At 37.2% G+C, this 21772-nt stretch overlaps 1 protein-coding gene and 1 long non-coding RNA gene across 8 annotated transcripts; one reads left to right on the top strand and one right to left on the bottom strand.

Annotated features, from left to right (window-relative positions):
- Positions 1 to 702: 702 nt before the first annotated feature.
- Positions 703 to 2873, bottom strand: LOC135776147 (uncharacterized). 2 transcript variants are annotated; one of them, XR_010544073.2, is made up of 4 exons: positions 2122 to 2873; positions 1802 to 1936; positions 1568 to 1669; positions 703 to 1432 (listed from the first exon to the last, which is right to left on the bottom strand). It is a non-coding gene; the product is annotated as an uncharacterized lncRNA (long non-coding RNA). The 2 variants fall into 2 exon arrangements; XR_010544072.2 differs by having other exon boundaries at positions 1802 to 2873.
- Positions 2874 to 2984: 111 nt separating this feature from the next.
- Positions 2985 to 20583, top strand: hmga1a (high mobility group AT-hook 1a). Of its 6 annotated transcripts, none has more exons than XM_065282594.2 (5): positions 2985 to 3130; positions 3944 to 4042; positions 12712 to 12801; positions 17426 to 17485; positions 18725 to 20583. In XM_065282594.2, exons 2-5 carry the CDS (start codon positions 3953 to 3955, stop codon positions 18803 to 18805), a joined length of 321 nt encoding a protein of 106 aa, XP_065138666.2. In that variant the 5' UTR covers positions 2985 to 3130; positions 3944 to 3952; the 3' UTR covers positions 18806 to 20583. The 6 variants fall into 6 exon arrangements, with proteins under 6 accessions (XP_065138666.2, XP_065138663.2, XP_065138667.2 ...); XM_065282591.2 differs by having other exon boundaries at positions 2988 to 3130; positions 12709 to 12801; XM_065282595.2 differs by lacking the exon at positions 2985 to 3130 and adding an exon at positions 3535 to 3666.
- The last annotated feature ends 1189 nt before the right edge of the window (positions 20584 to 21772 follow it).

The following is a 21772-nucleotide window of genomic DNA, read 5'->3' as shown; positions in this document are numbered from 1 at the left end:
ATAGGGACACTTTCTCGGACAGGATTTTCCCCTTTTTGCACCCTGTTGATTTTAAATACAATGATTGTTGCTTGCTAAAAATGACAACAGACCAAATTTCTTTGTTCTGATGAAAACAAAGGAAGATATTTTGAGAAATGTTTGTCCATTCACTTCCATAGTAGGAAAAAAGAATACTATGGAAGTAAATGGGGTCCATGAACGGTTTGGTTACAAACATTTCTCAAAATATCTTCCTTTGTGTTCATCAGAAAAAATAAATGTATGCAGGTTTGTAACAACATGAAAGTGAGTAAATGATGCCAGAATTTTCATTTTTGGGTGAACTATCCCATTAAATGACATGATACAAATGACTATACAAATATCGTCAGCTGTCAGTCATAAATAATTATAATTTCTAATACTTATTTACATAAGTATAAATGTCAGTATTTTCTGATTAAAAATGTTTATTGAATTTAAACAAAGAAAAAGATAATTTGGCCAAACGTAAAATTCCAGCTGAATATTTATGTATGACTATGCGTCTAAATCAATGTTTGTGTGAAGTAATGAAAGAGATGCACAAAAACACCTAGATAAATGAATTCATATTTATGAGGCACTTCCCACTAGATGTACTGTATGTTGTATATTTATTATACAGGCCACACACACATGCCTAAATGAAAAAGAGAGACAGGTCTCACCAATGACCTTTAAATCTTTTTATTTTGCTTGTTTTTTACATTAGTAAATCAAGAAACAGACACATTCACACGTTGTGTAATATGCAAATTATCCAAACTTTATAAGCCAAGTATTATAACCAATTTCATATGCAATCCTTCAGAACATTAGAAACCGGTGTTGTTATTTTATACTCCAAGTGTTGCTTTAATGCAAAGTATTAAGAGTTGAGAATATATATTATATTGTTTAATAAAAGACACAAAAAGTTAATTAGAGTAGAAAGCTTTGGATACATGTATTAGACAGATTTTGATTGATTGAATTGATTAAATACTTTATTGAACAACAATATGAAGTGTTCAACATGAAGTGTTCAAAAGGATAAAAATACAAAAAGCCCATAGGGTTATTTCCATTGTGGTCCTTAAGATATAAAACATAAGAAATACAGTACCCTTTGGTGCATGATTTGCAGAAGAGATTTGAGACAAAAAAACTTCTTATATATATATATATATCCAGGGTTTTGCAGTTAGTTTTACACACATAATATTAGGGGCACTCCCTAGTAGATGTCAGAAATCAGAATCACGAACAACAATCTTGGAGGTATTTACAAGACTTTAAGAACAGAACTGATGTGTTATACAGAGTTATTCTTCCTGTAGCATCATGCACCACTAACTGCAAAACCCTGGATGGGTGTTTTCAGAGTAAAAGCCTTGCATCTCTCCTCGTTTGCCTCTTCCAACATAACCTAGAGGATTCATAAGAAAATGGAGACATTAATACATAAATTACCTTAACAGTAGACAAGCATGCACAGACATATTCCCATTGCATTTTGCCATGAACCTAGCAGTGATCACAATTTCATGCTTAATTTGCACACCTGTAAGCAGTTATTGTACACTTCATTGCAGTGTCGGCTGCAGTGTAAACATTTTCTAAAGGTCCTGGGATGGCTCTGACTTTGTACTCCATTTAGTTACACCTATATATTGAAATGATAAAAATAATAAATGACCATTACAAATATATAAACATTCAGACATGTCAGAGAAATTTAATGATATGGCACCATTTTAAACATCTTTAAATCAAATATGTATAAGAAAATGAATACCATCAAGCCAGCAGAAGTGTGCCTGTCCACCAGACTTCTGAATTTGGAACAAACCAAAGAGAGATTTAACAATGCAGCATCACCCTCCTCCAGGACCACATAAAGAAGAATTTCTGACAGGACAGCATCTGGCAACTATTGGGTATTATAAACAAACCCAAAATTACTACAACTGCCAAACATCACAGCCTAAGTTCCCTAAAAACAGAAGTGCATCGTATGGGAGCAGGCATTTGCCATAAAGCTACTATAATAGTTAGTGAGGGTAAAGACTTTCAGTGTTTGCGTATTATTGAATGTGCAAGATGTTCAAGATGTACTCTGATGTTCTGCACTTCTTTCTCCTGCCATTTTGTCTCATCCTTGAATGCTTCCAACATGGTTGATGTGCACTGCTTCTTCCTAAAAATAAAAACAAACAAACAAAACAAAAATTAATTCACTTAAGTTAGTAAGATTTTGGAAATGTAATGGCTTCTTACCTGTCATAACTGATAGTCAGGTACACAAAAGATGAAAGGCAGAAATAGAAGAGTAGTTGTTAAAATAACCGTTTTGTCAATTGTTATAGTAAAAGAAAAAAATCAATAAGTTGGAGGATATCACACAATCACTTGGAAAATTAAACACAAAAGTATGAACAGTGTTGCACTTGTATCTTCTATAAATCCAGTCAAACAACATTCAGTTTATATTATTCAATAGACACTTGTTAACACGTTAACAAACGTACATATTTAATCGTAAACGTTATATTTGAAGTACGTTATTAGCCCCCTAACATTCAGCAACAATTATAAGTTACATGATGTAACATGGTACACAAACTACGTTTCTAACACGAATTAGAATAAATGTAACATTTAAACTAAAATAGGCAAAGTTACACTATCGTTTACTAAGATAACAGTTAAAATCAAACTTACATTCATTACTCCGTTAAAACTTACCGGTAGTCATATGTGATTGGTTGAGTTCACGTTGGTCGATATTGATTGGCTGTTAGCGACTGTCAGGTCCCTCCTACCTTCAGGCTGCCAGTAACTGCCTACAGGTCGTCAATGGCAGCCACCTCCTGCTCGGTCCCCCCTATTTTTATCTGAACCCCTACTGATTTCCCGTGTGTGGAAGAACGCGTGAAATAGCTCCATGCTACCTGAAGATGGCAGTAATGCACAGTGCGGTTGCCAATAAACTGGAAAAGAAGAAGAAGAACGCGTGAAATGCCCCTGAAACTCCCGAAGGCGGTTATAGTCTTTATTTCATTCGAGGTGTCCACACCACGCTGTTTGTTCACGCACTGGATTTCATTTCGGCTTTTATTAAGCGGTACGTTTTCATTTTCCTAAATTCATGAGCTCCATTTAGTTCGTATGTTTGTCCATCTGCAAAAAGTGAAATAAATACAAGAAAAACGAACAAGAATTTTTGTTTAGGTCAGACTTTAAAAACCAATTGAACTATAGACATCTCATGGGTCTCACGGTACAAAGCGACATATTGTTTACTGGACGCGTTATTAATTTGGAAAATTAGCATCTTAACAGAATCATTTTAACAGAACAGTTTGTTTTTTATTTTGCTAGTAGTAAAATTTATTTAACAAAATGCGTTTTTAGTTTTTGAAACCGTGTTTGAAAATCAATGACTAAACAATTTAAAGGTATTTCGTGCATAGAACCTTGTTTTCTTTTCATTAAATTTTGCATGACAAAACCTCGGCAGTGTAAAGGGCAAATCATATTTTCACGCGCTCGGGAATTTAAAAGGGCGCGAATCTCGCGCGGCGTGTTCATATTCCGGTTCTAGCATCCGTAGAAACTGCTGCTCACATTTTAGCATTCTGATTCGAAGCTCTGTCGAAGGTATTTTATCTGGTCATTTTAAACATCACAATGCGATTTTATTGCGTATTTTAACTAATAGGCCTACAATAAAGTGTGTGTGTGTGTGTGTGTTCGCGTTCGCATGCGTTCAGGCCTAGCGCGTGTTGTAAACAAACGAGAAGCCGGTCGATCAGCGAGTTACCTCATTGCTTTCAATGTTAAGTTAATTCCCATTTCGTGTCCATACTCTTGTGTATTACTTTTAAGTTCGGATGTATTATTTGATTGTGCTCTAATATATCAATATTTTTTGCAGTAAGACACAATGAGCGATACTGGCAAGGACACAGTGGCTTCTAAAGAGAAAGATGGAGCAGAGAAAAGAGGACGTGGAAGACCACGAAAGCATCCACAGGTACTGCAGTGTTCGATTCTAGCTTTAATGTTTTGCAATATAACTACTGTATTTTTTGCTTAATGGGGCACACATGAATTTGTTTGCGATCCTGCATGTGTGCTCAAAAGAAAATGTAAACATGCTATTTTTAGAGTAACGCTTCTAGATGTGCTTAACTAAGGGCGTTATTTTATATGTATCTTAAAATTCATTGTACAGACTTAACTTCTCTAGAGCTCCACATGTGCATTAATCATTTGGAGTGGCTGTAAGGCCATGGCGTGTAACGTGATCCATTTAAATCAGAAGTAACCCAGTTAAACTGAATTCATCCACTTACTGATTGGCTGGTGGGAAATACCTGGGCTGGGCCTGATTTGTTTGTGTAGCTGTCACTCTTAGGAGCTCACAAGGGCATTAGGTTTAAAGTTTCTATTACTCAACCATGTAATTAGAGCCTCTGAGTAGTAATCCATGGCCACAATCAGACAGCATATTATACATATTGCTTATTGTTAACACTGCTTTCCAAAATTAAAAAACTGAAAGCGCGTTCTGATGGTGTACTAGTAGCGCCGGAGGTCGCGGCTGTATATCAAGCCTGGTTTATTATTTTCAGACATTTGCAAGTCATAAGCATATTACAACAATGTATGATTAACAAAGAATAATAGTCAACTTTATAATTGTTAATGTTATAAATCTTGATGACATATGCAGCTTTCAAATTCGACCTCCGGAGGCTACAGTCTTCAGATTGAGAAACGGCCAATATCTTTCCTCATTGTTCCGCCCCCAAGCCAGCGGGTCATCACTGATATCATTAGCCTTCCTTTGCAAATTAGCGCATTAGCTCCACGTCTGCTGGCTGTTTGCGTTAACACGAACCTGAAGACATCTCACTGGGCGAGATTTTACTTTATATTTTTCATAATTTGTGAGGTGCGCACTTCCGACCGCCGGTTGACTCCACCACCGCTGTGGTAATTACAACTGTCCCAGCCCTACTGTTGACCATTCGCCAGGTTTAGATTGACAGGAGATCTGACTAGTCCTAACACAGATGTTATGTGCCCCTTTGCTATTCGCCCTTTTGTCCGACAATCAAACCACACAGTAAAGTTGAACTGAGTGCGCACTTACTGATTTTAAGTAGTCCGTTGTTATTTTTGCTTGTTGTCACATTGGACAAACATGATCCCAGCTAAAAGCCCTGTTACTGTCTAAAAACTTACGATACTGTCAAAATTTTATCGGAGGTAACATTTGGTCATAATGGTTATCATCACAGTTTCTGTTTCCTAAACATGACTGAAACCCGTGTCGCTAACCACGTTATGTCGTTACATCAAGCGCACTATCTAGGGATGGCTCTAGGCTAGGGGTGGGCGATATCATATAGGATTGCCATGCGTATCTCGTCAGTGATGCGGTTCTATGATTCATAGTAAATCGCCCTCACCTGCTTTTAGATGGAGCAGCATTTACAGCGCCGCTGCTCCAATCACGCACCAAAAATAGCCTAATGAAAAAAGTTATAATGCCGATATTATTTCATTAGCCTTTAGAAATATTATTAGGAACTTTTTAAAGGTGTTTTTGGTATTGAGTTATATGTTTGGTAATAAAATCTAACTGGCAACAACAAAGTTTTTTTGTCGGGGGTGGGGGGCATTATAAAGGAATTTATGCTTGGGCAACAAAAATGGCTAGCAGCGGCAGTGAGCATTTAGAGTTTACTGACAAGCTCTTGCAGTATCGCAGGCTGTTCGTCCTCAATAATAAATGCGGTATTGCCTAGCTAGGGATAGATTGAGTGCGTTTAGTTTTTTTGGCATCAAGGTGGCTAAGGTTGTGGCTGATTAGTGGTTAAGTCTCTGGATTGCATTGTATCTGCAAGAATCTTACAATATAATACGTATAACATACTTGTGTTTTGATGCAATATGTTGCACTTACTCCCCTAGACACGCTATGAGATTTTTACACTTTAAGAAATCTTCAATGATAAAATATATGGTAATAAAAGTGAGCAATAATCTTTTAAAGGTGAGGTAGAATTAGGGGTGTGCCGGTTTTAGAATTGGTGATGACGGTAATGACGTGAGTCAAATGTGACGGTTCATAACATAACCGTCGGTGAGGGGCGTTTTGCTCATTTAAATGCTCGTGGATTGACGGGAAAGTGTCATTTTACCATAAAATCATGAATGTGATGCCAAGTGTGTTTTAAACAGTAATAACTTTGAACAATTTAACAGAAAGCAATGAAATATTTAAAAAACACACTGTTGCCAGAAGACTGCGTTGTCACTCTCTCATCTATCATCTATTTGAATAATCTTCAGAAACAGATTTGTGCATTGGGCTTTTTATGTCTGTAATTGTGTCTATATCTGTCATTACACGGACCAGAACAGCACGAAAACAATGTGGATTAAAGGCGTATTGAAGAGGTTTTGCTCATAAATGCAGGTAAAAGAAAGTAATGTGTGAACTTGAGATTGTTATTAAACGCAGCCGGTGTAAAAGCACAATGGCCACGCGCAGCAAACGCTCTCCGCAGACGCGCTGCACAGTGCTCACCCGGCGTTTGAATAAACTAGACGCTGATTAGCTACTTGCTCTACGTTTCTTTAAAACTAACAGCAAGACAACTAGCAGTGAATGTGCGTTCAAGAGAGTTAGTAGATTAGCATGGGAGGATTTGGACTTGAAAAGCGGAGAGTACTGACGCCTTTCCGCGGTTAAAACAACATTCCTTCTCATGGTCATCTCAAAAGTAACCGAAAAGCAACCTGGTTTGTCCTGTATGTCAGCGCGTTGTCAGTCAGTGTCTGCTCCGCTCTGTATTTTTCACTGCGTGAGAACGTGAGCGGGCGTATAACACAAACTGTAAACAATTGTTTTTAATTAGTATTTAAAAATTCTTTATGATAAAGATTTTAAAAAAATTATTTTAATAACACGGTTTTGCCGGTTATTGAGTTCTAATGACGGGTTTCAACTATAACTGTCGGTCTCACGGTTATATAATGACCGTCACACCCCTAGGTAGAATGTAAAACTATATCTAGGTATAGATGATATTAAAAAGAGTTCTGTACATGGTAATGTAAAACACGATTGTCTCCTCCTTATGTAAACCTTTGGCCCATTTTCCAGCGGTCGTCTTTACATACATTTCTCAACATAACACCAACTGTGACGTTACAGTCAAGATGTATGCCCCAACATTAAATTAGACATCAAATTAAGGACAATGCTAAAAACAAAGTTGTGACTGAGTTAGCGTTATATGCAAGTCAATGCTACATGCTAACATTTAGGCTGAAGTTCTACTATTGACGTTAGTTACGTTTTGCAGGTCTATACTGAAAAAACACAAAGTAACAATCTTCAAACAAATGATTATTCTTCAAATTCTGAATCTTTGTCTGATTAAAGGCTCAAATAGAAGGTCTGTTTGTATGCACACAGGGTTACTGAAGGAGCTGCTCTGTGTAAAAGCCAACCAGCAGAGCTGAATATTATTTTTCATGACCTTTTCAAATAAGGTAGTAATAGAACATTTGTGACCCGTGCTGGCAAAATTAGTCTGAATGCACACCTTCTAATTTTGAGCTAGAGGTAAAAAAAGTATAAATGTTGATTTTGATCACAATTTAGGTTTTCATAAAAATGGTACATAAAGCCCTCGTCGAGTGATCCCAATCTTATAAATACTCATTAAGCATCTAAATTGATCTTTATTTGTATGGTTTCTGATAGTTTTGGGCTGATGCAATATTCAGTATCGATATTAGATGGATATTGCCGAAAAAGGCCGGATCGAAAATATTGTAGAAGTCTAGGAGTACAATGCGATCCAAAAACAACATGGACCTTGTCAATGTCAATCAAACAATAAAAGATTAACATATCTTTTAGGGATGCACCGATACCACTTTTTGAATACGAGTACTTGCATTTCAGTACTTGCCGATACAGAGTACTTAAAAAAACATGATTTAAATTTACAGGTAACAGCTTTAGTCATATAATTTAACAAAAAAAAAACAAGGGACTAGTTTTCCAGTTTGTTGTAAACTCTGCCTCTTTGGACACAACGAGGCATTAACCCCTTACACGCCGCCAAACATAGACATTTCTCAGACCGTGGTATCGATCCCCGGTATCGGGGGACAGTGTTTCCCATACATAGGCTCTACTTGGGCGCTGCGCCCAGGTAAAAAAAATCACTTTACGAATTTTCGTATTTTCTGAACTCGACTGGATGACCCGTGTTTTCGAGAGAGAGCGCGAGAGAGAGGTGGGGGTCGGGTGACCGTGAAGATGATGCACGCGTCATAAACTCATCATCCAGTGCGGCAAACTGGATCAACTGCAGCAGCACATACGGAGCAGCCAGGGAACACACTGCGACCAAAATGGTCGCATATGCTTATGTGCATATGTGTTTATAGCATCTAAGTTGGCTTCATTTTGCGTGCAAGCACGTTGTGTCTCTCCGGTTGAGTGTCCGTTCACGTGCTCTCTGTTTCTCACTGAATTGGGCGCGACGCGAAGCAACCTCAGTGTCACATTGTATCCTTTCATGTTTCTGAACTTGAGCAGAGTTTTACCATTAGAGGTCTTTCTTCACTGAGGACGCGGGACCCGTACGGTTCCGGGTTTATATTTTAAATGGTCAGATGGGTCCGGGTCGGTCCTAGTTCATTACTTCGGGTCCCAAGTTTGATTAATATTGTGTGTAAAACCCGAGTCGATCGGAGAACGGCCGTGAGCGCTACCGCGCTAAAGCTCGAGTGCTGTTTCAGCGTGCCTCCGGTTTCTATGGCGATAGCAACTGGCTCTTGTCACGACCACGCGCCGCTTCATTTTCTTTATCCCATTTTTTTAATAATCTTACTATTAATAGACAATATCTTTACTAAAATCTAAACAGTTTGCACAGAGATTGTAGCAAAAAGCAGTGCTAATACTGAATGAGCAAAGCTCTAGCTGACTCAGGATATAAAAAACGCAAAGCTGTAATGTAAAGTCTGTCATCGGGACAGCAAGTAGACTTTTAAATCTGAAATAATTAGTGGATTAAGCTTTTTTTAATCGGCAAAAGAGAAATAGAAAGCAGAAGCAGTAAAAGTGCATCTAATAGAAGTTATTAACATTATAACATCAGTCACATTTATAATCTATAGACCTGCACTGTCTATATAGGCTATAGTATACATAGTATTGTATATAATTGAGTTTGAATAAAGGGGTCATCAAATTGCTTCATATATCAGTGCAAAAACATAAAGTGTTTTCGTGGTGCTTTGACAAACAGTGTCAGCTTTGTTTATGGCAAAAAAAGTTTGGGGTGGTTAGATTAATGAACTATAATGTGAAATTAATATGAATGTTTTATAAATCAAAGTATTGTGTTGTCACACATTATTAGTTCTTTGTTACATGTATAGTAGACCATTTGTTGTCGGTGGATAATAATGATTGCCCTTTTCACCAGCTACCACCACAACTAAATTTCAGATCTGTGTGAAACACTGGGGGACTTTTAACGAGTACGAGTACTTTAGAAAATGTGGTATCGAGGCCGATACCAGTATCGGTATATGTGCATCCCTAATATCTTCAGTATTGTTTTTGACTTTGTGTGCTAAATCTTTACCTATTATTATTTTTATTAAGGTGATTTTGCTTTTAAACCCTCAAAATGTTTTAACTTTATTAACTCACTTATCTGACTCTGTTAACTTCAAACACATGTTGTTTTTTATAAATTGTGTCAGATTCCAACAAATCATGCATTGTTTTGAAGTTTTTTTTTTAATATAATTTTTGTCAAAATATAATTAACTCAGTTTTGAAAAATAAATTTTGATATATGAATTTAACAAACAGCGTACTTGTAATTTTTGTTTTTGTTTTCATTTCAGATTGAGAAAACACTTATTTTTGGCCAAACAACGTTTTTAATCCATTTAGAACTTTGATATTTGTCCAAATCTTCACAATAGAACTGATAAAGCCACTTTAATTCATGAGCAAGAACATGCAGACATTAAATCATGTAATCTCAGAGTAAGGGTTTAAACTGCTGAGATGCTTCACATGTTAATCAGGGTTTCCGCGGGGTTGTAAAAGGTAGTAAAAGGTAGTAAATTAAATTTTGCCAAATTAAGGCCAGTAAAAAGTAGTAAAAAGTAGTAAGCGTCATCTGTCGAGGTAGTAAATTTTCGATTGCTTTTTGTAACGTTATGATGCCTGGAAATTAGTTCAAATCACCTGCATATCTGGGCAAATAATCAAAGATCTTTCGTCTCTGGGATGTGATCAAAGCCTGGAGTGGAGCCGAATCACGTTCCTCTCTCCGCTGTAAGCGTTCTGTAATCACTACGGACCGGATCCACTACGGGTTTTCTGACTATCACGTTAAGCTGAGGTAAAAGTTTAGCGAAATAATGAAGATTGGCAAGCCTTTCAGTTCGTGGGCTAAGAAAACCAAACAGGTAATTGCGTGTCTTTGCACAGTATGACTAACGTAAAGGGTCCTGTATTTTGGGGGTAAATGATTTCTCACGTTACTGATCATCCGCATCACCCTTTTTAATGCTATGCTGATATAGCCAGTGGCTGGTACAACGGGTTTGTTTAACTCGTGGGTAAACTTCATGTGGCGCCACAACAACCAAAAGGCAGATGACATCCAAATCCCTTGAGAGCGAATGACGAGTAATCATAAGATGAGACTGCTTCCGAAATTATCTCGCGGGACTTTGATGTCATCCACCTGTCGGTTCTTGCAGTTGCTTTTGCGTGTGGTCACAAAAACGTAACATATATTTAAGCACAGCCGTTTAAAAACAAGTGATTTTAAGCCATTCAAACACAAACAACAGTGCGTCCGCTGTTTCTGTGTCAGAGGAGCATGCTAGCCGCGCATTCGTTTCTCATTGAGCTTGTGTTGTACGTATTTTTGCCGCTTTATTGGCCTTAAATAACACATATGCCTCAAAAATCCAGTCTTTGCAAATATCCTCATATAAACACGACCATTTAGGTCTTAGAAGAAAGTAAACAGCAGAAACATTGCGCATAAACTAGCACATCAGCGCTGCCTCTATTGTAACATAATAATTTGTTGATAAAGGTACAGTCATTCAATTAACAACTGTCACTATGGTTACAGACATCCTGTGCGAATTGTACACTAGTTTGACTCGAGTTACTCGTTCAGGGTTTATATTCATACATAACGTTACTGTATTAGAGCTGTGAATGTAAGCTGTTGTGTGGACAGAACAGACCCTGGATTATTTGTGTATGTGTACTGAATAATATGATATAAAAAAGTTGTATTTGTTCACCTTAGTAAATGCATTATATAACATAAACAAACAATGAAAAATATAGAGTATATAAGCATTAATTAATTATGTCATTACAGTAATTGACGGTGGTTCACGGTGTATTCACTAATGTTAACAGTTTCAACTTTGATTAAAAAATTATTAGTAAATGCTAAAATAAATACATTTACAATTAATAAATAATTAATCAAAGATTCATTAAAGGTGGTGATATTCATGTTTTCTTTTTATACAGTATAGTGAGTTATTTAGCAGTTTCGCCTTAATCTGAAATGCCCTGCAAACTACAGCTACCTATATGCCACATGAGACTTCAATATGGAATTTATGGCAAAAAAATCTCCCCTTAAAATGCTATTGGTCTCGCCTACATAGTGTTAGGTAAAGGAATATGACTTGGCCTGAAAAATATTTCAGTCAGAAGAATTTTTTTCATTTTAATTCTTTTTTGTATGTTATATATGTCAAAATCTGTGTAAATAATAGAAAGGTCGCTGATTAACTCTTGCAATTCAGTGTCGTGATGGTTTTAAAAAATATTCTGAAGGTAGTAAAAAAGGTAGTAAATTTAACTTAAGGATTTCTGTATAAACCCTGTTAATGATTAACTAAAACAAAATGTCTCAGACTTCATACAAGTTCCCAAACAAAAAAACACATGCAGTAAAAGAAAGAATAAAATGCATAAACTGTAAAAGGTTTTGCAGGTTTTTTCGTGATCTTGTTGCACGAGATCTGTCACATAAGATCTTGTCGTACCCTCCTAGTCAGTATCAGTCCTTTTACATCACTGCAAAACTGCAAGATTAAGACAACTATTCACCAGTATGCATTGATTAGTTATATGTTGATTTAAAAAATGGCGCATGAATCGCCTGTGTTTAGTTACTGGAGCGCGCACGTCTCTCACAAGGATCATAATGGCAGTGATTGACAAGCCAGAGGGCCAATCGCTGATGCGATGACCGCATGAGGAATTGGCTGATGTTTTTAAGGCCCTTTTTTGGTGCACAGATGGAGTATATTAATAATATCACTTTCAGTGCAGCTAATAAATAGTCTTTTATCATTTAGTAAAGACAGTTTCAAGTAATATTGCAAAAATGTATTAAACAAACATCCTCTTTTCCACCTTTAAGTAATCCAGGGCATAAATAAATGTTGTGAAACAGTACATTTATTAGTGGAAGCGATTAATATTTTAGGTTTATTGGCAATTGATCGCATTCTAATGTAAACATGTGGTACACAAGGATAAACCCTGTTTTAAGTGTTTAGTCTTAATATACATGTACTGTCTTCTCACAGCAGGAACCCAGTGGATCTCCAACACCGAAGAGACCTAGAGGAAGACCAAAGGGCAGCAAAAATAAGCCAAGCACCACAGCATCTAAGGGCAAAGTGAGTAGATATGATTCTCAGCTGTTCTGCTTCCTAAGAAAGTGCATTGTTTGCAGGAAGTGCACAGTCATAAATGACAACAAACAAAAATATACCTTAGGGCTGCACGATTAATCGTATTTTTATCATGATAACGATATGCGTGCCCCACGATTAATTAATGGCAATTGTCGCGATTAATGTGCCAAAGACCAAGCACAAAACAGACGGTCTAGAATCAAGCAATGCGTTTGTTATGGGCGGAGTCAGAGTAAATGGAGTGTTTCTTTGCAAGTGCAGTCTGTGTTAAGGTAGAAATACGTTACCATCATGAGATTTACAGTCATTCGAACATAATGGCAGAGCAACAAGAAGAAAGTGCAGAAATATGTATGTTTAATTCCCAAAAAGGGTCATATAGGCCTACTCCATTGTTTGGATATTTCGGATTTGAGGAAAGTGATGTTGATCAGGTAAGTCACGAGTCTTGTGCAAACTGTGCTCCTGTTCCGTCCAAATGTGAAATATCAAGAGTTTTAAAAGCTGAAGACAAGCCGCAACCATAAAAATCCCCGACCCTCCATGACACAGACAACAATAACGGATCGCGTATCATGTAAGTTAGCCAAGGATATGTGTTCAATAAGCACCGTGAGCAGCAAGGGGTTTAAAAAAAATATTGCCACATAAAAGGCTTATCTTGGGCATTTTTTATTAAAAAATGTTTTGTTTTTATTTTAGTTTAATTCTAATTTGATATAAATACATATTAGAGCCCTGCATTTCAGCCTTTTTACGCCCATTGGGTCGGGTTTCGGACCAATTTTAGCATCACAGTTGATATGCGGCCAGGCCTCTGGATTTTACACCTTTATATATAATAATTTAATTAAAAAAAACGTTGAGACATTGATAAATTATGAAAGACGTTTAACCTATCGCACGAGTCCACTACGCACATTTAGAATGCACCTGTTGCAACGGTGTTTAGTCTCTCCGCCAGCAGCAGGACCTTCAGTGCATCGGGGAATATGGAGAACTGAATAAAAACCTTAAATACTGTGCATAATCTATAAAAGACGACTTTCGGTAGTCATGTAAAAAATGCGGTGTAAAGCCTTGAATTTTAATTGATGCATAGGGAATGTGTAAGGTAAAACAACCTGCATGTTTATTTCGTTTCATGTTTATTTCGTTTTGTTTTGATTCATTATTTTTCTGCACGTCTGCGAGCAACAAAGCAGCCCCCCTCCGCTTTAAAAAAAATAGTGTGTTGATAATAAACATTTAAACTAACATTATTATATGCTGAAAATATATATTTTATATAGATGTTATTGTAGGCAAGTGAATTGTTGATTTGAGAGGCTCATTTGATCAAACAAGTCGTCAACATGACGTTAGCTGTCGGCCGCTAACCGCTTGGTCAGTATCAAAAACCTTAATTTAACAAACAAAAAAGGCTCTAAAATAAATAAAAGATATTTTATAATTTTGACAGTTAAAACTGAACTTTTTTAATTGCTGCAATAGTCAAAAAGCTGTAAGGAATCTGTGTAAGGAGTTATTTTTGTTATTTTTATTTCTGCGGATTTCTTTTGCAAAATCTATGCGGAATTTTGCGCAATTATTTTAAATGTTTTAAGAAGATCTAAGAGAATGGGAGCTGTGGATATTACAAAACAATAAAATATTTTATAATATAGGCCTATAAAATGTATATAATATTATATACATGGCTGTAAAGTGTAATAAAAATCCTGAAGTAAATAGAAGTTCTTCACTAAAAGAATGATCGTATTTTTAATCGTGATCAAAATTTTGAGCAAAACAATCGTGATCATAATTTTTCCTGTGATCGTGCAGCCCTAAATAGCTGCAAGCAGCAATGCCGGGGTCAAGCCAAAAAGGGCACAGAAGAAAGTAAAGTTGAATTCGGATGAGCAGTTTAAAGAACCTAGGAAAATCTCTTGATTTCAGACTAAATAATATAACCGTTATCAGCAAAAAAGCTGTGTTTTCATTCAGTGTAATCTCTCCCTCTCTTCTCAAAGAGCATTGACAACTAGAACACTGAATAAAATGTGAGTGGTGCTTGCAGTGGCAATTCTCAGCTCACAAAATGTTACAGTGGTGTTAATGAGTCAAAAGAGACCACCCCCATGTCTCTACGATGTTCTGATGCAGAGAGATAGCTCTTGTAAAAAGGGTAGAAAAGTATCGTAATTGGTTGCTAAGGAGTTCATTGGCATGCACCAATGATCTCCAAGCCATGAAAGGAATAATCCATGATGACTCAAGTTTTTAGACGTACTGTTGCAGTAGTTTTAGGCAAAACATTTCTCTCTCAAAACCACTAGGTGGCGCAATGACAAAATTGTGCATGCAAACTTGGGTCATAACTCTGTTACATCTAGCTAGTTTCATGACTATACACTTTAGTTTAGAGAAGAAACAGTTGTATGACCTTAAAGTTGAACAAAACCTTTGAAATCAAGCAATCCTAAGGCGTTCTAGTGGTGCAAGCATACAATTTTTTTTTTTTTTGTGTAGCCTCAGACTGTGGTCTTACATCAGCGTATCAAATCTGGTGAAAAAAATCTCTTTTCGTTGCGAAGTTATAACCATGTATGTGTAAAAAACACAAAATTCAAAGGTAATTTTTCGTTTTTTGCAATTTTCGGCCATTTCTGATGAAAATTTTAATACAACACCAATATAACATTTTGTTCAGAAGGTAATGCAATGTTCTTCCTATGGTGTTTTCGAGTCCGTCAGAATTACGCTCGCGGAGATATTTGCCATGTTTAAGTGCTGTTTTGCTGCGCAGGGCTAACCGTAAGGCAAAATCTGGCATGTTTGGTATCGTTGGACTCGGCAACTACTCAGGACTTCAGGGAAACAAGTCCCGTGAAAAAACACCGATCAGAGCCTTAGTTAAAGGCATGTAAAGCATAAGTATGACCACTAGGTGGCGCTGCGACGAAACGGTGCATACACACCCAGTTCCTGACTGGCATCACAACTACCAAGTGTCGTGTCAATAGGCATAAGATTGCCAAAGATACAGACTAAAACCTCTTTTTTTGCGCTCTACGTAAAATTTGTTGATGCGCTATACGACAACGGATTGGTTTATCAAAATTCTTTTAATAACTTTTTGCCTTGAGGGTCTATAGATGCTGCATATCGATTTTCCAATCGAATCGTCTTGAGCCAAGGAATCAGAGGAAGCAAGAATTTTGTTTATAGGACTTATGGATCAGAAGTTATAAGCAAAAACATAAGTGCAACTTTGGACTGTTGGTGGCGCTAGCGGGTTAGAGATTAAGACTCCAAATTTGCTGTGGAGACTTTTTGGACAGTCCTCTATCAGTGTGCAAAATTTCATAACTTTCCTATGTACACTGCTATGGGCTGCCATAGACCGCAATGGCGGAGGAGGAATAATAAGAAAAAGAAAACTAACAGATACAATACTACCCTACAAAGGCTACGTGCAGTAACTACGCAAACACTGAAACTGAGAAAAATGCCCTTAAAGTTTTTTACACCAGCCAGTTAAACATGTAACTTCAATTTTGGCACACACGTTTCTCTGAAATGGGACAATATTGAACCAGGAGACTTTGTCACAAGACACAACAGATCTCACAAAGCCCATTTCAACCCTTAACTCAATTTTGACCAAATGCGTAGTTACTGCGCTTTGGCTTTGTAGGGCAGAATAGGGGTCTTTGCCCATTCTGGGCTTGACCCCTAATTACTTGAAAATGTCTTTTGAAATGTGGCAGAACTAAAGTTGTTCTTCTAGAACAGTGGTCACCAATTCGTCTCCTGGAGGGCTGGTGTCTCTGCAGAGTTTAGCTCCAACCCTAATCAAACAAACATGAAGCACCTCAATTAGCTGCTTCAGGTGTGTTTGATTTGGGTTGGAGTTAAACTCTGCAGAGACACCGGCCCTCCAGGAGCAGGATTGTTGACCCCTGTTCTAGATTCTTTTAATCTAAAACATATTTAAATTTACTTGTTGTATTTTTGTTCAGTCCCTTAAAGAGTATAATGACCATACCAATTACATCAAAGCATCTAGCAGGTGCTTTTATACGATTTGAGACAAAACTGAAGAGTGCAGTGTACCATGAGCAATCTTGTTTTCATAAGAGCGCACAGATAAAATTGACTGCTCAGTTCCTGTTGAATTCTCCAGACTTCCTGCTAGTTTCCTGTGGCGTACCAAACATTGTGTGTTGCAGGTGCATGGGCAGCTTAGGCAGTCTCAGTGATGATAACCCATCCCCCTTCAACTCTTCTGTCTCTTCCATGATCTATTGTTAAAAACAACAGCTGACCCACCAACCCTTCCCCCCATATGCGCACAGCTTTTTCTTTTGTGTGTACACAACACACTTCCCCTCCGTGCTGTGTTGGTCTCTCTTGCCTGGCTGTAGCAGCTGTCTCTTCGTTCTGAAACAGGTGGCCAGCGAACTCAAGTGCACTGCATGCTGGTTGTGTCAGTTTCTAATACAATAACCAATGAACTTACTACCCTTGGGCTGCCTGCTAGTATGAGCTTAACAGTGCCCTCTAGTGCTCAGCTGCATATTTATCATGAAGTTAACTACTCTCCCTCATTTTGTCCTAGAAAGCAGCTATAGCGTCGGCATCTGAAGGGGGAAAACGCCGTGGAAGACCCAAGAAAGCAGTGAGTATCTAGTTTATGCACATCCTAAAATAACGTCTTCAGCGTGGCTATGTAATAAAACCACACGGCTAAACCTGTTTTGTGTGTGGTAATTTGCCATGGGCAGCAACAAAAAATTTAGCTGTTTATCATGAGGGATTTCTTAAAAACAGAGATGGACAGTAGTGATGTTTTTTTACTCCCTTTTTTTTAATGATCTATGCTGGGATCAGTGTATTTTTCTTTGGAAAATTTCTACTTCATTTCATTCTGAACCACTATGTTTCATAAAATTTCATTTAATACCTAATTACATTGTAGTGCTTTTTGCTCAAGTAAAAGTAAGTAGAAGTTAAGATTATGCTTTGGAATGTAGTGAATTATGTGTCCCAATTGGAAAATGCTGATAAATTACTGATACTTGAAAAATGTCCACCTCTGCTTACAAACCCTTTCCTTTGTATGTTGTTTTTGATGACCAGATTAATTATCTTCATTCTGGTAAGTCAGATTGGCATGTAATTAAACATAGTTTCTGCCGTTTCCTAGACAGCTCACATAGTAGTCATAGGCTCTGTTTTCATGCTGCATTTATTTCACATGAGAAACAGCTCTGGCACCACTGTTGTGTCCACAGGAATTCAGTGAGTTGAGTCATAGAAACCCCTGACTTTAAGTTGCACTACTTTTACTTCACAATTCCACATGCTTTTTGTTTAATTCATCTTTTTTTTTTAGATATTCATCATATTTTAGATGTCTTCTAGTAATTGTGGTTACACAAATGTCAGTGACTAATTTAAACACATTTTACACACTCTGTCAGAGTTTGTTTTCATAGAGAAAGAAGTATGTCTCGTGTGTGTGTGTGTGTGTGTGTGTGTGTGTGTGTGTTCATAATGTGCATTTGAAGCACTTGCAGGAATGACCGATTGTAAATTGAATGAGAGCGTGTTTTATTTTTGTTATTAACCAAGTCGTGATTTCTGCCCTTATCAAAGTTAAAAGTTTAAGGGGTTATATGTTGATTTAATCATGATAGTGCTATAGAAGTATCTGGAATGATTTATGTAATCTTAACTGTAACTAGGCATACCACAACAAAATGCTTAAAACGAATTTATTTAAATAACTTATTTTAGGTTCTTAAATAATTGCTAATACATGAGTGTCATTTTACATAAATTGTGGAAACCACTGTGCATTTTGTAATGCAAGATGTAAGATGGCTTGACTGATTGGCTCACTTTGTTGTTCCAGGAGAAGGAGGAGCAGCCATCAAAGTCCTCTGAGGAGGAAGAAGAAGAGGAGGAGGAGGAAGAGGAAGAAGAGGAACAGTAACTAGCAACTCATGCTTACCTCACAATCCAACATTTCTTCCTGTTGACCAGAGCTGGACTGACACCCCAACCCCTTACACTGTTGCAACCCTTCCTCTCTTGTTCACCATTATGTTCTAGTACCCCCCTAGAGTCAGGGAGGCCTGTACACAACATGCGCCTTCTCTGTGTAACGTCACTGGAAAGACTCAAATACTGTATGTCTATTCATGGATGCATTCACATCTGTGTGTGTCTCGCACTCAATGAGTAATTGGTTGAAAGTGTCTGTCATTATACTGGACAAAGATATGCTCTGATGCGACTGACACAAAGCAATTGCTGAATACTGTTTCTTTTTTTCCATAAACTACAGTGTCAGGCCATGAGTTTTGTTTTTTTACTAGTCTAAGATGTGGTATGTTGTGTGAAATTCATATAATTGTGTACTGGACAAAGGTGGATTGACCTACTTGTTTTTAATTTGGTTTGTGCGTGTGTGGTAACTCAATGTCTTTAGTTTTCATATTAGCTATTGTCACTCGAGTTAGAAATAAAATTAAGCATGTGTGTGAGTGATAATTTTTAGCACATCATAATCAACGTGTCATTGAATGTTTTTGTGGTTTTTTTATTAGATGCAAAATTCTTCTTAATCTTTCACTGATTTTGTTATTCTTGATTTGATAACTGAAGTTATGTAGTCAGTATTCCCCGTACTCAATGTGGTGTATTTCAGTTTATTGGACATGATAGTGAAGCTTGTGGTTGTCTGGCCATGACTTTATTGCAGTTTTTTTATGATTGCTATTGAATTTTTTAGAAAGGACTGAAGTCTTTCTGATCAACAGCAACGAAGCAAACTAGTTTTTTTTTATTCCGAGATGCCACCGTTAACCAACAAACATGCTTTACTAGACTGTGCTAGGTCATTCCATTTGCTCTGTTTCCCAGCCATACTACTTGTGTCTTCTTATGGTCTGCTGAGACCGTTCAGTTCAGATTTAGCATGACCTTATCTTTACTGTGTGTTGATGTTTTTGACGTGCTAAATTCCATGTCAGGGAACGCTGATCGGTCTAGTGACTAGGTCTGAGAAATTAATGCTGCTACAAAAGTTGTTAGTTAAACCCCGAATACTGCAACTGGGTCAGTTCTACTCTGGACTTGACTGTCACATTCATACCTCACTTTACAACAGCCTATGATGGATTGCTTTTCTCTTAAATTAAGTCTCAGTGTATCCTTTGCCAGGTGTGTTTCTTTTCTCAAGTGCAGTATCTGATCCATTCATAGCAGTTTCTTTACTGTGGTTTTCAGTTTCTTTTTAAAACTGAATTTGCTTACAGCTGTGTGCACATTGATGAACAAACTTTTTCGTACATAATCATCTGGGCATGCAACAGGAATTACTGCATTGATTCAGAAAGATGCTTAACTGTTCACAGCTGATATGTTGTTTTAATTCTTTTGTATACATATGTTTGGTGCACTGAATTGGTTTCTTGAGTTGCAATATCATGGATATGTTGCCCCTAAAAGTTAGGGCTGTTTTTGTAACATCCTACTATTTTCTTAGGTCTGAGCCCCCACTGAGAAAACTATGATGGTACTATGGCTGTGTGATGCAGTGATTTTTAACATGCACCCTTAATACTGATGTCTTGTTTTTAATGTGCCCGTGCACAAAACTGGTTTGGGAGCAAATTAGATCTTTTCAATGTATACACTCTGCATTTTCTATTGAGGACTGCAGGAATTTATATTCAAAATGGTAATAAAGTTCAGGATTTGTACATATTTGATGTGGTGTTTTTTTTTTTTTACAAAATTGCTTACAAATCTTAAATTACGACCCTTAAAGTAATTTTAAGAGCGGCTTTAATCTTTTGAATGCAGAAGAAGTTAATTTCATAAAGGATGATAACGAAGTTGACAGTACCTATTGATTTCCATAGTAGGAAAAACAAATACTATGGAAATCGGTGGGTAACTTTACCTGTTTGCTTGCCATCATTAATGAATATCCTCTTCTGAGTTCAAAAGATTAAAGAAACTCCTACAGGTTGAGGGTGAGAAGAGTATGAGCATGTTGCTTAAAGCATAGATATGTATAAAGGCTAGATGGCTCGCCCGCGCTGCTGGCCAATTGAGTGGAACGTCTGCATTTTGGCGGCCATCTTACCACAGGGCGCTCGCTTACTCCTAGCATTGAGTTTTAATGATGCAGGTACTTTTAAATGACCATAACTTGCTTAATTTTTTACCGATTTTCAAACGGTTTGGTTTGTTATAAACGTCAAAGATGTAACTGACACTGCATACCTATACTAAAAATATATAAAAAATTCATGAAACATGTCAAAGCATCCAGTATTATAGCCACGTTAATAACGTTTGTAAATACCAAACCGGTAGAAAATTGAGCAAGTTATGGTCATTTAAAAGTACCTTCACCATTAAACTCAATGCTACGAGTGAGCGAGCGCCCTGTCGTAAGATGGCCGCCAGGTGATGCCATTAGGGACTCAGCGGTAAGCCATCTAGCCTTTATACATATCTATGGCTTAAAGCAACACCAAAGAGTTTTTTTTACCTTAAAATAACGTTTCCAAAAAAGTTTCAGCGGTTCATCCACTCAAAACGGAGTGAATGGCACTTTCACATTCGCTTTGCAGCCCTCTACGGCCAAACCGCACTAAAGAAGTTTCCAACCTTCGGGTAGTGGTCCTGTAGTTCGAGTGAAAACTACAAAAACTTGCTTTACGGCAGACCTACAATCCAATCAGAGCTAGCTATGCTGCAGTATTTACGACAGTGCTAATTGACAATTACTCGTCTAACCTGTAGGGGAGCAAAGAGCAATAACTCTTTAGTGTTGCTTTAACTGAAAACCGCTTTTATATCTTAAAATATATCAGCGCTATTGTATGTTCTCAATAAGGACATCAGTAATGTGGTATAGATCGGTCCATAAATATTTGGACAA

This window comes from Paramisgurnus dabryanus, chromosome 21, assembly GCF_030506205.2.
Source record: "Paramisgurnus dabryanus chromosome 21, PD_genome_1.1, whole genome shotgun sequence".
Taxonomy (NCBI): Eukaryota; Metazoa; Chordata; class Actinopteri; order Cypriniformes; family Cobitidae; genus Paramisgurnus; species Paramisgurnus dabryanus.
This window is presented reverse-complemented; position numbering and strand designations above follow the sequence as displayed.